The sequence below is a fragment of the Neocloeon triangulifer genome, unplaced genomic scaffold (assembly GCF_031216515.1).
Source record: "Neocloeon triangulifer isolate White Clay Creek 2 clone unplaced genomic scaffold, ASM3121651v1 ptg000014l, whole genome shotgun sequence".
Lineage (NCBI taxonomy): Eukaryota > Metazoa > Arthropoda > Insecta > Ephemeroptera > Baetidae > Neocloeon > Neocloeon triangulifer.
In genome coordinates, this window is record NW_026775556.1 from 10,588,754 (window position 1) to 10,606,529 (window position 17,776).

The following is a 17,776-nucleotide window of genomic DNA, read 5'->3' on the forward strand; positions in this document are numbered from 1 at the left end:
GCTTTCATACTTTTCTCATACTTGCAAAAAAAAAGCTAGGCGGAAAGTTGCCCACCGGCGTGTCACATACATTTTTGATGTAGTGCTGGGCAAAACAAATACATAATACAAGACGAGAAAAAGATAAACACCGCGTGTTTCTTACTTTTCCTCTTTTATTACTAATGTCAAAAGGCCACCTATGAATTATACATAAAGAAACAACCTGCTTTTCCTTTCCACTTCCAACTGATCAAACGGACGAGAAAGTTCAAAAGAAAATCGCTGAGTTTGCTTGCAATTTTCCTTACGTTTTTTCAGCGCCCGTCTATGCTCATATACGTATGCAAAGGCAAACAACAAGTTGCCGGGATAAGAAAAACAAGCAGCGCCAACAGCACCCCGAGCATCGGCTCTGATTTGGCAATAACCTTTAGAATTCACTGACTTTCCTTCCGTATTAGCTGCCGCGTTTCCACCAGTCTTTCCTCCAAGCATACAAAAAGAGAGAGAAAAGTGCAAAGCAGATAGCCCGCTCCATCCCATATGCTGCATTATATACTCACAGGGGCGACGAGAGTGTATAAAACATTATGTCCGCGCCCCTAATAGAAGTTAATACGTGAGGGGCATCCCTGAGAAGAAGCTCTCCAACTAAAATGATCCAGACGGCAATCACGCCGGCAGCTATAGGATTCTCCTTTTTTTTTCTTCCTCTCTTAATGTCGGGGACACATTATACTTGATCACGGGCATGAAATTAGATTCGCGGTGATTCAGCAAATGTACGTTTTTACCGAGTGGAGAAAAATAATGCGCTGCGAGTCATTAGCCGCTTTGATGTGACGTGCGAGAATTAAAAGCAAATGTGTGTATTTTTAAAAGGACGGTTTTTGTTTGTAATTGAATGAGAATGAGCACGAGATTGATGGAGCTCCAAATTTTTTACTCGAATTAAATGGAATTGAGGAAAAATGCATTGGAGGAGACTATAAATAAATCTCAAAAGGGGCCAACAAATCTCTCGAAAAATAAACGACTACTTCTGCGGAATTCCTAATTTCTACACTCGCGTCTCCAAACATCACGAGGAAAATTACTCAAGAACCAAATTACGAGGAAAGCAAGTCCAAGCGTTAAAGAGCACGTTTGCCGAATCTTTTCTCAGCCTTATTCCGCAGCGAGGAAACATTTTTTGTCCCGCTTCCTTCCGCTTCTAAATCTCTCGCGAAATCCTTCAAGAGGGATCGCAAAAAGCACGCGGGTGTGCTGCAGAATTTTAATTCCTGACGCCAGACGGCGGAATTAGAGAGAGCGTCTGCAGAATGGAGCTCTTGGGCGTGCTTAGTCAAACACTGCACATCGCTCAATGACACCATAAAACACAGAGGCAACGCGAGCGCAAATTAAAATCGCTCCGCGGCACACTCGCACTCGAGCCTAATTATCCAGCCCGCAATCTCTCTTCATTATTGCGAATTATGAGCTGTTCACCCTCTCGCGCGCGCGCAGCCTCCTCCCCGTCGCTAGCGCGATTTCGCTGCAGCACACACACTCTAAACGCCATGGTGTGCCAAAGTCATTTTCTTCTTTCAGTTCCCAATGCCCGTAATCTATTCCAATTTAGCGTTTGCGGTCTCGGCCCCAGAGCAGATGGAATAGGAAACAGCGCCGCCCCTTCTAATGTATGCGAATATGTTGAATTCGCAAATGCTGCCGGATAAATTTTGAGGGAGATACGGCGGCCAGCCACAAAACGGAAGCGAAAGGAATTTCCTGCATAATTTGTTTAAGTAAGAGAATCTCAGCAAACGTTATACGTTAAGTCAACATTGGGCTGAAACTTAATTAATAAAAACCTATAATCACATAAAAACCATTATGCTCGGTTAGAAAAATGTTGGCAAATAATCGAATATAATATCATGAATTTGGTACTTAAACTTTTTTTTATTTATTTATCATAAATTAAATTTAAATTATTATTTTTTATGCTTGCATAAAATGACTAAAAGCATCAAAATAAATTATGAATTTTGTCAAACATAAATAAAATTAAGCAAAACAAAATTTTTTATTCTTGGATTGCTGTTATAAACTGATGCTATATTTTTCTTTGCTGATGCATGAATTTTCATTTAATTCTTTTTTTGAGCTTCACGTTATGATATTTTACATGTTGGAGGCAAAAGCCAGAAAATGCCATAAGAGCTCAAAAAAATTTCCATTTTGCAAATTGTTAAAGCCAGATTCCACAGAGGGATGAAAGAACAAAAGGAGGACTTTGTGCATGTGTGCTGTTTCACTTCGTGACTTCGCAGCGAAACACTCAATTTCAGAGCTCTCATCTTTGCACGAGAAGAAACTTTGGAGCGCGCGTCTCATGGAAATTTGATGGTTGCAGCGTCTTAGCCAGGCTGACGACATCAAAAACAGTCGTTTTCGGTGGCAGGGTGGTATTATTCACAGAAGCAGGGCGCTCTCTCTCTGTGTGATGGAGGCGGCGGAATAAGAAAGTGTACATACACGCCGAGGACAAACAGCGTGCGGCGCATAAATCTTGTTGCGGCGCTCCGAGAGACAATCGCGCTGCGCGTATACGCGCCTTTTAATAACGAGCTGCTGTCGCACACACCGCATCTCCACAGGAGCGAAATTGGAACATTCCTGCTCCGAGTCCTTTTTATTCCGACGTATATATTCAGGCGCGAGACCATAACTTATGCGCGCGCCAAAATGTAATATTCGCAATGAGGTAGATGGATGGCAGCTGCTGGCTCACCTAGAATTTATGTTTCGCGTCAGAAAAAATTGCCCAAGTCGAATGTTGCGCTGCCCTTTATCAATTTGCGACGCTTCTTTCTTGCTTGATAGCGTGTGCCCCTGCTGGGCTTGATGCGAAATTCAAACGACGCGCTTAATGGCTACTGGTGTCTTTTGAATATAATGTACATCTGGAAGAAAAAAATAAAACACGGTGGGGCGGCATCATTTGCATTTTTATGTCGGCCCGCGGTGTGAGAAAAATTAGCCGAGCTGGTTGGCATCACCTGCTGTTAGTGAATTTAAATATCAGACGCTTCGTGTGACGCCGTTTCAGTGTAATCAAAAACGCTTCCTTCAATTAGGGTAAAGGAATGTGAATTAATAACAGATTTAGGAAATATCTGGCAATATATTATGATATTGTTCAAAATTAAACATAAAAAAAAAACAGCAAAATAAATAAATCTGTTAACCTCTTCTTTCTCGACTGATTAGGAAAAACATTTCATGAATTATAAAATTTAAAATAGAAAAAAATTTAACTGATGTTTTGTTTAAAAAATATAATTGCTATTTAAAAAAAATACTAACGTTTTAACACATAAAAATTGCACTCGTTTAAGCAAAGTGAAATTTCATACACTAATCGGAGACACCGTTTTGTGCTTAAAAAATCTTCCTCTTATTCAGAATTAAGCTTTTCTAAATGATTTAAATTTATACACAACAAAAAATAAGAATATATTTGAGTGCAGCAAAAAATCCTCTTCAACATTCAGTTTTTTTTACCTCCACTTTTAAAGTCATCCATTAACTCGGATAATTTGTAAAATCGAGCACATTATGAGAAAGCCCACGTCTGTCATAACTTCCTGACAGAACTGATTACCACAAACCAGCGGAGGATCATCCAATCAAACGGCTCGAATCAATCAACGTCTTTTTAAAGGCTAATGACGCATAAATGATTGAAACCGGCGCATATTTACCCGTGCACATAAGAGCCCCAAAATCCAACGCTTTTCCCATACCATGTTTGAGAGAGAGTATAGATTACGAAAACTGCACCATAATGGCAATTTTTCGTGCTAACGATCGGGGCCCGTGTTTTCTGATAAACCGCGGCCAGGCTCGTTAAAAATCGGACAAATTACCTGTTGGCCGAGCCAAGCACAAAAGGCAGAGACTGATAATTAATTACTGATGAGAGCCGGTCAGGCTGATTAAAAAACCACCTTAAAAATATCGACTACCCCATCAGGCCATATTTAGTGCGTTGTCCGCATCCAATCTATCATGGTCGCTCGGACCGATTTATCTCGAGAGGGCCCTCGCAGCTCATTATTAACGTCCGCGATAAACAAATAACAACAAACACGCTCACTCGCGCCGGGATCGGCCCCCGACACAAAAAACTAATTGATTTTTGAGCCGACTGAATAAGCTGAGGATGGGAAATCTGAAATATTAATCACTGACTAGTTTCTAACCCGTTCCAAAAATTATCGCACTGGATCTGAAAAAAAAAACATTAAATCGATGCATTTGCTGGGAGAATTTGTAAAAATATATCCGAAGAGACGAAAAGCTACTAGACCCTTTCAAAAGTTTCCTTGTCAGCAGCAGCCATCCAAGGATAAATTATTCATACGTACCTGTTTGTCAGGGAATAATAGCAAAAGCTGATCAAACTGGAGCTTATCTGGCCGAGAGGGGGGACGAGATCGAACACATAGAGTGTGCCTTGCTCGCCGGTTCTTTTTTGATTGATGATTTCCAATCAGTCATCAATTTTTCACTTTTGACAGCCTCGGATGCGAACATGCTCAATCGTCTCGTAATTGGCAGGATTACTCCACATCTATTTACGCGTGCACATTAATAACAATGACCCGCAATCTGGACCACGTATCGCCAAAGTCAACATAAAAAAAAGCAAACGAGCTTAATTTTACAGATGACCGCTCATGCACCGGCTAGTCGGCGGAATGTATAAAGAGGGGCACTTATTCATCGTAATATGAAATACGGCGTGGAGCGGCTTGAATTGTTGTGTGTGCCTTGCTTGTGCATTGTGCTCGCGGATATACGTATTCGCAAATATTTAATTAAGTCCGGTCCCGGTCGAGTAATAAATCATTGTATTATTCCTATTTGTTCAGCCAAGCTTGAAATTTGTTTTGTCGGCGATCGTGCAAGTGAATAATACCAAGAGATATTATGTTTGGTGAGCGGTTGAGACTGCAGATAGAAAATTACATCATTTTAATATTTCAATAGATCAAAAAGGAGGCCATTCATTACGTTTGGAAATATTCAACATGGCAATTGACAGGCAATTGCAAAACCTTTGAGAATTCGCAGACTATAAGTTGAAATTGTAGCGAAACACACAGCTAAAGGAAAAATAAAAATATATATAATTTTAATCTTACTTATTATCATTTATCTGATTTATCAGAAGGAAAAAAAATTAATATTGTTATTGCTTTTTCACAGTTTAATTTGATTAAAAAAAAATTGCATTTAAACGCTCACATCAATACCTCTCTTTATCCAAGATGTCGAAAATATTTTGATTCTAATGAAGGTGTAATGCTTATCTACAGCAATTGTTTTTAAATACATTTAATTAACATACATTTCTTTGTGTTGTACCTATTCTATTTAAATGAGTTTATTTCGTAAATAAAAATGTAAATTAAAAAAATTGTATATTAATTAAACGTTTTATTTATTTTAAATTAAAATGCATCAGAAAATTATTTATGATTTTAAAACTTTTGTTGATTTTTAGTAACTTTTATATTTTAAAATTGTTCTTCATTTCTTTAAAAATTAATTCTTATTGTGAAGGAATCAATTTTATACCTTTTGATCAATTTCTGTAACCTAAATTCCAGCAGCAAATAAATCTTGATCTTTCCATTCGACTGTCCACAATTTTTTCCTCCAATAAATTGGGCCAAAGATTTAGTAACTCTCCTCTATCGAAATAAACTGCCTTGCTTTGCGCCCAGTGCGTATTTTTTTGCAGCAAAGAGCCGAACGAAACTCGCGGCGCGTGGTGCTGATTGCGGCCAATGCTGCCCGATCCCCGCATTACATCCGTTCTGTTTACTCGGAGACTTTTCTTTTCCGCTCCGCCACCGTATAGCTCGCGGCGATCCAGCGCTTGTTAACCCTATATGGCCCTCCTTTCTTTCCGCCTTCAAGAGGCAGCAACCGAGTGCACCCGATAAATCCTCTGCTTGATTGCGTCGTTGCTCACAGATCACATCGCGCACCGCCCGGTCAGCTGGCTATTTTCGACCACGTTTGTTTTGCAAGGGAGCGGCAATTTTTTTTCCTGCCCAACATAGGAGAGACACGCGAAATGAGATAAAGGGGTCGAGTGCTGAAGATGTCTTCATGGTGGCACGCGCGTTATTGAATCCCTTTATCAGAATCATCTTCCTTTGCCGAGAGATGATGCCGCCCCATTTCGCTTTCTTTTTCCTTTATTGATTCCGGCCGGCGTCTTGTTTTATTATTCAATTTATACACCGGTTGTTTCCTTCCTACGAATTGACAATTGCACCCAGCGTAGTTCTCTTATATTCGCTCTTTGCTCTCTCAATTTGTGAACAGTCAACAAGACCCACGGAAGTCATTTCTTATTGATACGCCCCCCTGCGAGCCAAAGAAAATATGTTTGTGCAAGAAAACAACCTTTTTGGTTTCGTTTCAAACTTGCAATTTCAAAGATTAATTCAAACGAGAAAATAAGATAGATAGTCCTTCCTTAATTAAAAAGTGGTCCTTAAACAATTTATAATTTACTTAATTGGCAAAAATTTATCAATAATTTTATAATTAAAAAAGAAAAAGGTAAACAAAGGTAAAGCGAAACCAATATTTGGAAATTTTTTTACTTTTTCTTTTTTAATTATAAAATTATTGATAACTTTTGCCAATTAAGTTAATTTTATATTATAAAAAACCACATGTATTTTATATTATAATGTATGAACATGAACTGATGCAAATTAAATTCTAGATTTTTTTCTTTGTTGACGCCTGATGACCCGATGGAAACTGACTGCAGCAAATATAGTTAGTTGAGCATTTGTGTGGCAAAACAAATGCAGAAACAAAGAATATCTCATTTCAAAAGCAAGAAACATCAGGCAAATTTAACATTGTATTTTATTTTTACTAAAAAAGTTAATTAGTTCAAAATTCCTTAACAATTTAAATAAAAATATTTTTCTCCTGATTTAAAAGTGTCATTGAAAAAATAATATAACAATAAAATATTGTGCTTGAATGTGTGCAAAATTTGAATTCCTTAAAATGAAATATTATATATAATTGCAATAATTGAATAATTAGATCTAAAATATGGAAACAGGATATTATAGAAATTAATTTACATGAATAAAAAAATTGTAAAATACTTTGTTAATTTAAAATTATTAATTATTTATTACAATACTTAAGACTTATCCAGTCTGCTCTATTTTAAAGGACGTGTCAAATATCAAATTTTACTAAACAAAAATATCAAAAACAATAATTATTATTGTTTTGTCTACAATGAGGGATTTAATGCTTGTTATATATAAATATATAGAATTTTGTTGCGTAAATTTGTATTAATTTGGAAGAAAAAAAAAATTGAATTGAATAACTTTGCATTTGTTATTCAGTCGTCTGCCAGCAGATGCCAATTTTCGCTGATCTTTCTCTGCATAATTTTGTAATTGACGTGTGCTGCGGCAAAATGGCAAAACACGCCCGTTTTAAGCATTCAGCAGCTCACCCCCTTTTTACCGCAGTTCACCTCTCGCTCTAATTTTGCTCTCACTTCTCAAGACAGTTAGTCAGTCCGATGTTAAATGATTCTGCGGCCGAAAGTTGGCTTCTGGAAGAAGATAAAAGCGGGCAAGGCACTCGACGCAGTTATTTTTCCGGGCGCCGCCACGCCTTCACGGCAAACACGCAGCAGCAACGCCGCCGACTAAAATATACGAGTCTTGTAACAATAAACAACTAATATAGGTTCCGCCCATTCACACTCGGATGCTAAATCTTTCTTTGCTTTTACAACAAGTCCACTCACTTCACGTAGTTTATTTTTCAACTCATTCTCTCCGCAGCATACACACAGGTGAACATGTGGCTTTTTTCTCGCTCGGGCGTCATAAATCAACCCTTTTTGGTGGCGACGCCGCTTGATTATTTACCGCGACGCCGTGTAATTTTATATTAAAATTCTGAGCTAATGCAAATTTATGGGAATGGAAGCTGTGCGAAAAAAAAATTACTTTTTAATTCACCGACCGGACTGCATCCGAAGACAAAGAGCGAGAGAGGAAATTTTCAAAGGCGCCTCTTCGCACGCCTCGCTCTCAACTTCGCGTGGTGAAGAGGATTTGCCACGGCAACTTGAGTGATGCCCTTTTTAATAAAACGCCTCTTGTTCAGTGCACTCTGGAACGCGAGAGATGTGGAGCAATCTCCGGTTTTTTTTCACGTGAAAAATGAGGCGAATATCAAATTAATTTGTCGCGCGTTCGTTTAAACTCCTCGGGCGACGAGTGATTCATCTGGCACAGCTCAGCCTTTGTTTCATTTTTTTTCTGCGGGGGATCATCAAAATTGAAGTGAATTTTTTGATATGTATGTTTAAGTAAAGTCGGTGAATAAAATTCAATTTGACGAGAATAGCATTTATTATTCTTTTTTTTATGTCATCGGAGTCAAAATGTAATGAAAGTTTTTGTGAGTGAAAATTCCCTTGTATATTCCCGGAAATTTCATTTTGAAAACCAAATAATAACTCCTATGCACAAAACACATTCTCGGAAAATGATATAAATTTATGTTGGTTTGTCGTGGTCCCAAAAAAAGAATATTATTATACGAATTTATTCCCGAGAATAAGCGTTTTTTAAACGACTCCAGTCATGATTCATGCAATAAAATACACAGCAGCCAGAACCGAGTCCATTATGATCCATAATACACACGCACCGAGTCCACATGCACACATATATTTATTAATGTAACAAAAGCCCAACCAGCAACTCATCATAAATTCTCGTTTACTTAACGCGGCTGCTACCAACAGCGGCGGCCTTACTCTGAATGGTCTGCGCGTTCCACCTCCTTTGTGCGCTGCAGCTACACACCCGAGTTTCTCTTGCTCATTGTAGTAGCACGATTTTTATACCTGGTGAACGCCTGAACCATAGGCAGCCTGCGCAACGCGAATATTTTTTAATTATTTATATGTGTCTGACGCGAACAGCCGCAGGTGGTTTTTTGTGTCCATCTCACTCGCCTCGGCAATTACGGACGATGAGTTGCTGCTCGAAAAAGGGAAATTCTGCTCGGCTTGTTTCGTCAGCGTATTAGCTGTGCATTGTGCAAGAAGTTGTAGTGTTCGCCCCCTAATGAATAAACAAATTGCAGCTTATATGCCAATCAAAAAGTTTCAAAAACATCAGCACGCCCTCTGATGATCAGATTTTATTAACTGATTTATTTTTATCTGCCTTTCGCAAGAAATTATTAATACACAAAACCAATAATAATTAACGTCGGACTAACGTGGAAAATTTGGCTTTTATTTTAAATCACAGAATGTATGCTTTATTATTTTTTGTGCGCCTTATTTTTGTGAGACTGTTTACAATTTTCTTATTTCTGGAAATGTTTTCCCCGGCCGTTTCTTTTAACACTCATTTATTCTGTCTACTGAAGCGATGGGCCAATTTATTCACCTCGTTTCTCATGTGCTTGTTTATTATTTTCTTCGTCAATAATCTCCGAAAAGGGGCAATGCGTTCCTTCTATTTGAAAGATAAACAGGACGTTCATTTTTGCAAAGCTTTCTTGAAAGACGCGATTGCCCTCTTTCTCTCTCCCATTTTCTCTCTTTTTACGCAAAGCGGAGCAGAAAGTAAAATTCAGAGCCATTAATAAATCTAATGAGGCGTGTGCGAGCCCCGCTGGAAAATAAACTCCAGTCAATGAGCTGCCGTGCAGAAAATCATTTGCCGCGAGAATTTATATCGCCTGGCGAATTCTCTCTGGGCCCGAAAAAGCATCTCTTTTCACCCACGAGTGCTGGTGCCTGTGTGCGAGGAGGAATGTAATTCTGCTTAAATGGTTTCTGTGCTGCGAAATCTTCTTTTCCAAACCGTTTTTATAAAAGGTGACAGTAAGAATCGGTAAAAAAAGGCCTTTGATGTTTACGCTTTTGCCATGGAAAAGAAATTTCTTCCTATTCGTTTTATTTCCCACTTTGCCTTCAATTTAACATCAAGCAATTTTGTATTTTCCAAAAGAAATTCCTCGTTCCTTTCATTCAAATAACAATGTCAATAAATCTCTTTAAACCCTTCTGTTTACCCTTAACGTGTTTGCCAGAGAACTCTTAAATAAAATCCGAACAGTCAAGAGGGTGAAATTAACGTTGCACTCTCTTTAAGAAATGACTAATTTCCCCAGGGTGAAATTGGATCGTGCTCTCTCATTCAACTCTTTCGTTCCGCCGGCACTAAATGAAATGCACCCCTTCTTTCGTCATCGGACCCACACACGTGTGTATATATTTGCTTTTGCAGTTCCAATAAATAAACCCACCCCTCCCACCGATGAGTGCAAAAAATCTGATCTCTCGTAGAGCACGCGCCCGATATTAAATTTCTACAATGTTAAAAAAAAATGAACTCGTTCGAAACCAACCGAGATAAAGGACATTTTTCCTTTCTCTGATAGCGCAGGGGGTGGAATTGTGACACGGGGGTGCCTGCGCGCCGGAGATAAAATAATAGCGGCGCTCCCTCATGAAAAGGCACACACTTTTTCCGAGAACGCACGATAATTATTACATCAGGAAATTGGATATTGCCTGCAGTCGTGCTTTCATACCTGAAACAATAACCCTTTATGCGATACAAGCAGGCAGGGTGTTCCTATATATACCATTGCACGTACGTGTTCCCCGCAATCGGGGTTCGCTACTGATGAAACTCGCGCGTATCACAATGCGTTCCTTTCACACGGATGCTGTTTTGTGCCCTCGCGGATGCTCGATTGTTGTGCGTTTGTTATACCCAACGAGAACGAGCACCCTATTCACATTCACTTGATGCAAAATCATAATGAGCAGCATGCAATATACTGGCTTTCCTTTTCCTGCTGGAAGTTCAGCCGCGGTTAAAATTCACTTGAATAATATTCATTTGATTCCAAATCAGCTTTTCCGTTGACTTTGTTTGTCAATATCAGCTAGCGTATGATTTAAATCAAACTGCCTCCGGCCAAACGCAGAAATCAATAGGAATGAACGTTATTTGCGGCGAGTTGAATAGAATGTGCAATTTGGCCGTACCGGGATTTATGGCTTTGAAATCCAATATTTCGATACATAGTGGCCAATGCATGTTCCGGTTGAACGCAACAAAAGCACTTTTGATTTGGCTGAATAACTTTAAAAATAAAAGCAAACCAAAGTTTACCACAAACTTGCAAATACTTGCTCTAACCTTTTCGCTAAAGCGTGGGCATAACCTTTGACATTTGTGCACTGATTTTGCTGAAATATTAGACAAGGGAGGAGGAAATATTATTATAGGATGATTAAATCCAAAGCTTTCGCCAATTTGTAGAGAGTCGTTGTGAAAATGGGTAAATGTGTCAGAAGAGCGAGTTGATCAAAACAATGGTCGCGAGCGCTCGCCCAAAAGTGGCTAACGGCGAATCGCGGTCGGTTGACAAAAAGCACTCGCGAGTGACAAAAGATATGACCCTTATTAGGATGAAATTTCATAAGCCATTAGACCAGCTGTGGCATGTGTTTGTGCCTCAATTAACGAGACCGTTTTTCATTGTTGCAGGCAATTTTGTGGTATTGTGGCGGAGAGGAAGTTCCGTTTTGACAGCACGTGAGATCATGGTGACCCGTGACCAGAGATTCCGACTCGTCGAAGGCTACAATCTGGAGATCAGGAACGTGATGCCGCAGGACGCCGGCGACTACGTGTGCCAGATTTCCGCCAAGGACAACAAGGACCTCGTTCACACTGTCGAAATTCTAGGTGAGTGCTAAAAAAAAACTCGTTTTCTTTTAGAGTCTCAAAATAATTTAGCTTCAGTTTTGACTTCAAAGGCAGATTAAGTAAAAAAATTGTGTCGAAGGCGTATGCGTGGAAACACAAATATTTTGACTCGGAGGCGCGCCTTTTTATTAAATTGCCAGCGCTTGAATTTTCCGCTCCGGGGCTGCAGGAGACGAAATCGGATTTTCGCCATCTCTCTGACGGCGGGGCATCGATAAATTCTGGGAGAGAGCCCCGCAAGAGTGTTACCGCCACCGTAAATCCCATGTGCGCATATCATACAAATGGCCATCGTGATTTGGATGCACAACTCGAAACCCATCAAATGCTCGCCAACGCGTAAATGCTCCAACTTTTGGAGTTCTCAGAGCGGGTACTGAATTTGAAACATAAGTTTTAAAACTTCAAATTTTAACAAAAATCTTGATCTAAGACAGCTTTATTTAAGCAAAATAAAATTAAGTTTATGAATTATTATTTGGGATTTTTTTAATTTAATTATCATTATTATTTTTGATATATTTATACTTTTAAGTTATTTATTAATTATTTATATTGATCTTATAAATGATAATAATTAAATAAAATTATGATTTACTTTAATATAATGATTGTCGGTTATTATATAAATATTACTATAATGATTTGGCCATATTGAGTACCATTCAATTTTATGTTTAAATTTCCACAATAAAATAACACTTTGTTACAATTGGGTTTTTGACTTGAAATGAAATAATATTATATTCGGGTGAAGAAAATTGCTAATTATTAATGAATTTGCTAAGTTAGTTTAACTCCAGCTTGAAGATTCCTAAAAACTGCCTAAAAATGTAAAAATCAGATTTTGGCATTAATAAAAATTAAACAAAGGAATAAATATTATTAAAGAAATTAACATCTGGCACGGATCTAGATATGAAAAAAAAAATCATTTCAACGGATTTTAATGAATACAAAATAAATACAATTTATTTACAATAAATTTTATTTTATGTAAATTTAAAATAAATAATACATATAAATTAAGTTCGTTTATATTCCGTTCTCCACACTCATGCTAAACTCCTCGGCACTTCTTCAAACTTTCCGACCTTGCGGCTTTCCTGGCGCTGCTGGGAAAATAAAATTTATGCCTGAGTCCAGAACGCGCTTCTCACATTTCACAACCGCCTAAGCAGCATGTCATCTGATTGCGTCTGTTATTTATTGCCCTTTTGCTGAGATTACAAGCGGCATAGGTGGTACATTGCTCACACACGCGTCCTCTCTTAAAATGCATTCTGTACATGCCGCACGTCATTTTATTCATGGGGGAGTTATCTTTAAGTGGACTACTTTTCCAGCGCACGCATGCATTTGCATTAAAAGTTTTGAAATGAAAATATGTGTGTTCCGGCTAAAGTGGGATGGCGTGTTTTCCGCTGCAGAATCGGCGAATCTCCGAGGGGAAATTATTTATGCAACTTTTCGCGAGCTTGTAAAACAGAGTGCAGGCTGCGTTCATGGGAGTTTGAAATTATGCACGCGCGTATGCGGTTGTGCTGAAGAATGGCGCTTGTTTGTTCTGGGCTTTTAAATTTGCGCCTTCCCACAAACGAGCTCGAAATGAGGAAAAATTTATAAAGCGCACGCCAAGTGGCGGCGGCAACTTTGCGCGCAGAATGTAGGTCGTTAAGTATAATCTGCACGTGTTTTGCTTACAGCATAAGTTGGCGCAAAACAATCTGAGCTAGATTGCTGGAATAAACCTGGCGATGAGGGTTGTGATAATTATTTGCGTGAAACATTTAGTTGCTTAATTGGAAACAGGTGCTTGAAGTAAGAGTACAAGCGTAATAGGGCAAACTGAGAGCAAAATAAAATAAATTCATTGGATACAAATAACTTTCCATCTCGTAATTATGACTTTATTATTATTATTTCCATTTATTTAACACAATTGTGTACAACTTCAGCAAGACATTATAATAGTTAAGAATTAAAGTGTCGACTTAAGGTTAAATATAATCTATACTAGGTTTTATCTTTATCCATTTTAGCATATTCAGTTAGGGATTTGATTCTTTTTGTACATTTAAGGAGGTGGTACTGAGAAATCTTTATGACTTTATGAGTTGATAAAAAAAAATTAATTTCATATGATATCATGTAGAAATAAAAATTAATATTTTAGGTTAAAAAATAGAATAATTTTTCCCCTAAGCTTCATGCCTAATAATTAAAAAGAATTATTTATAATAATTGACAAAAATATCAAGATTGTTGAGATGGACCCAGTATATTTGAATTTACTTCCCAGAACTAATTCCAACTATAATTAAATCCGGATATAACTGATCCCATTAAAATGAAATTATTTGGAATTATTAGTTCCCCCTACCCATTTAGCCCTTCAGCACCAGGGTCTATAATTTGCGATGCTAGAAAACCTCTTTCTCTTGGCGAACATGGAATGCAAATAATTTGACCACTTCATCCCTCCTTCTTGGAGTCAACGCGTGAAATTCGAATCCAGCACCAAAGCAGCTTTGGGCGAAACAATACATGCGGAACTTAATCCCCTTATTGTGGCGAGTACAATTTCATAATTGCGTCGAGGGTGTACCTATATTGCGGGTATTGTCATTAGGACTGCGCCCGGCATCGGAGACGAGATTTCACTGGCAGCAATTAGGATTAACTGCCATTTCGGCTGCGGTTCGAGAAACAATCTGCTCACGGAGCGTTTCGAGGCAATATGGTGGGCGACCATCTCGCTCTCGGTTTTGGCAAAGCCCACGGGGCTTGGATGAAAAAGAAAAGCCACTCGCCGGCTTAGCTTTTTGGCCAGATTGCCTTTATGCAGTCAGACAAGGGGAAATATTTAATGCCCACCTCGTAATGTATAAGAGGTTTAATGAATAATGCGTACCTAGGCTTTTGATGGACAAGCCGAGAGTACTTGCTTTTTTCCCACCACCAGCAGATTTTGTATTAACATCTCTGTTGTATTATATAAATGGAAAAAGTAGTGTTTTGTGTGGGTAGATAGGGAGAGTTGAAAGTTTCCTTTTCAGACCATAATGTCCATCCGTATCTCCTATACATTTTACAAGTAAGCGTAAGAGTGAATATTCATAATTGCTTTTTTGCACAATTTTCATATTTGACAATTAATTAATATAAAATTGTGGAAAAGGAAAGCTCCCCTAATTAGACTTATGTGAAGTAAAATCCTTGGAAATATTATTTATTAATTTAATATAAAAAAGGTGACATGTTTTTATTCACTATGATCTTGCAATGATAAAACAAAAAATAAAAATTGACCAAATTTTTATTTACTGCCACCGCTTTTCTGAAACTTGTAGTTTTATTAAATGTATATTAATTAGAAATAAAATGTGATATTTATAAATATTCTATTAAATTTAATTAATTTATTTGTATTTCATCTTGCGCATAGTCTCAAGTTCAATAGTGTAGAGGTTTAAGTTTGTAATTGTGAACATAAATGTTCTCTAAGTAAAAATAAAAAATATAATTATATATAAATTGTGTTTGCAGAGATTCAAAGTTTAAAAAAATGAACCAAACGTCAAATTTATTTAATTGAAAACTTTGTTGCGCACGTGCGTTCAATCTCATGAATCGATCCATTTGATCAGTAATTCATAATGGATTTGAACTATTGAAATGAAGGAAAAAAAATCTAATCACTTTGGTCGGCGAGTCTATAACGTTTTATCCAAATTAGAAATTCGCAGCATGGAGACGTGGTAGAAGCCGAGCATAATTCCGATATGGAATGCACGCAGTGTTTGTTTTGTTACGTCGCGGCGGTTTTGCTCTTCACCGTGGTCGATATGTATGAAGTAGCCGAGTTGACTGAATGTCAACCGTCGTTACACATCATCAATCACAAAACAGGCGCGCGCTGGAGATTTTCTATCTCGCGCCGGCGGTCTCTCTTGCTCTCTAAAATAAATATCCTAACTGCGATACGTTGCGTTACTATAAAATTTATTTTCAAACTTTTACGCGACACGCTCGCTAAATTTTTGCTCGTGGCATAATGTGTTGAAAATTCCAAAAAGCGCCCGCTCTCTCTCTCTCTCTCTCCTTTCCGAACGACATTTCTGTTCGTTTCATAATTAATGGCACTCGCAGTTCTATATCTATTTTTATTCTCTTCGCCGCCGTTCGTTTTGAGGCCATAAATCATTTCTGCCAAGCCATGTGTCTTTATTTGCAACGCTGAATTAATGCTAATAACAAATAAATCCCAAGAGTTTTGAACACACTTACTGTGATTTACTTTCCTAAATTCGAGTGCTTGATAAATCTGCAGCAATACGGCTTTGCATGAATTGCAAGATAATTTTTTCAACCTTCAAATTCTACCAAAAAGAACCTTGACGTGTTTCATAAGATAAAAAAAATCAATATCAAGTACTCTAATTAAAAATAAGTTAAAATTTTCCACGTGCCGGGTGGCTCTCGTTTTTTACTATACAAGAGATAATTAATCAACCGCTCTGAAAATTAGAATTTCAAATTTCGTAATGAACAAGCCCGTTTCATTAGAGGGTGAAAGGATCCATATAAGACTTTGAAAACACACGCTCTGCTCTCAAGGAAATACACACATATCTCACGAAACAAGTGAAGCGCCCCTCGGAAAAATCAAATTTATCTTCGCGCGTGCACCTTACTCTCGGCAAACATATGGCCTAGCGGGGGAGAAACGTAAAAAGTGAGGTCCGAGATATCTTATTTTTGCAGCTCCACCACCTAATGCATATTTATCACGCGTTGCCGCGCGCCCCGTCTGCGGGGGGAGAGTTGAATTTATTATTTTGTAATACCTCTCTAACGCCGGGAATTGCGCGGCACTTTGCATAATTTAAGTAACTGCTCCTGCTGCTGGTATGTACGCAAGGCCCGCCGCTTATATCTTAAGAGATTTAACGCTAATGCCTTTTGTGCGTCTGCTGCTGCCAGCCGAGTGAAAAATTCACACAAACAACCGCAATCGACAAACTCACCCCCGCGCACTCCTCCCTCAACGATCATCAATCAAACTTCGGTTTGGCAGCTATTCTATTTACTCAATCGGATTTGTAATTTTATTTCCTTGGTCTCTTGTTATTGATGATTGCTATATTATGCATAAATTAATTTTTGCAATTGATTTATTTTAAGTACAGCAAAAAAAATATGTAATAAAACAATAACGTTTATCTTAAATTTGTTATTGCCCTAATATATTTTTAAAATTTAAAAATTTTTAAATTTAATATAATATAAACTTTTTCTATTTAAACTTTTTAATTGCTGTTGACATAGTCGCTAGGAATAAGACAATTTTTGAATACTAACAGCATATTTATGTATGGTGCAGATCATACAGGTCACTGGAATGTGAAAATTTAATTTTCTTGTGGAAATCTGGTTATTATGTTAAATTATTTGCATTGTTCTTACAAATTGTAATATTGATGTGATTGAATTTCTAACAAAGTTGAAATGTGAAACGCGAATGATTGTTTTTTTAAACTCGTAAATTCCTAACCAACGTGATAATTTTTTTTAATACGTTGCCTCTTTCGTTTGGTTTCCTGTTTTAATTGCATTGCAAATTTTCCTCCCGCTACATTTGCATAAATTGAGACAAACGAGGCAGTTTTGTGCGTGCGTCGTGCTGTTTGTGAGCGTTTTGCCCGACGACTTTTATATAGCGCACCCGCTTGACACCGCAAAATTTTTTCGCTCCACTTTGTCCTCGCACCCTTTTGAAAGTGCGAGAGAGCAAGTTTTATTTGAAAGAATCTGCGGCACGGCAGTTCTGAAAAGCAAACAAGGAATTGCAAATGAGGATTTACTCGGCGATAAATTCTAATTAAGCGCTGACTTAATTTCACACTGCGTCCTCC

The 17,776-nt window shown here is 37.9% G+C and overlaps 1 protein-coding gene across 2 annotated transcripts in view; it reads left to right on the forward strand.

Annotated features, from left to right (window-relative positions):
* Positions 1-17,776, forward strand: part of LOC132201041 (protein amalgam) — a 119,266-nt gene that overhangs the window by 80,362 nt on the left and 21,128 nt on the right. For both annotated transcript variants that reach the window (XM_059626907.1, XM_059626906.1), the window contains one exon: positions 11,637-11,837. In XM_059626907.1, coding sequence (XP_059482890.1) covers positions 11,637-11,837 — 201 coding nt within the window. The remainder of the gene's footprint in view (positions 1-11,636; positions 11,838-17,776) is intronic.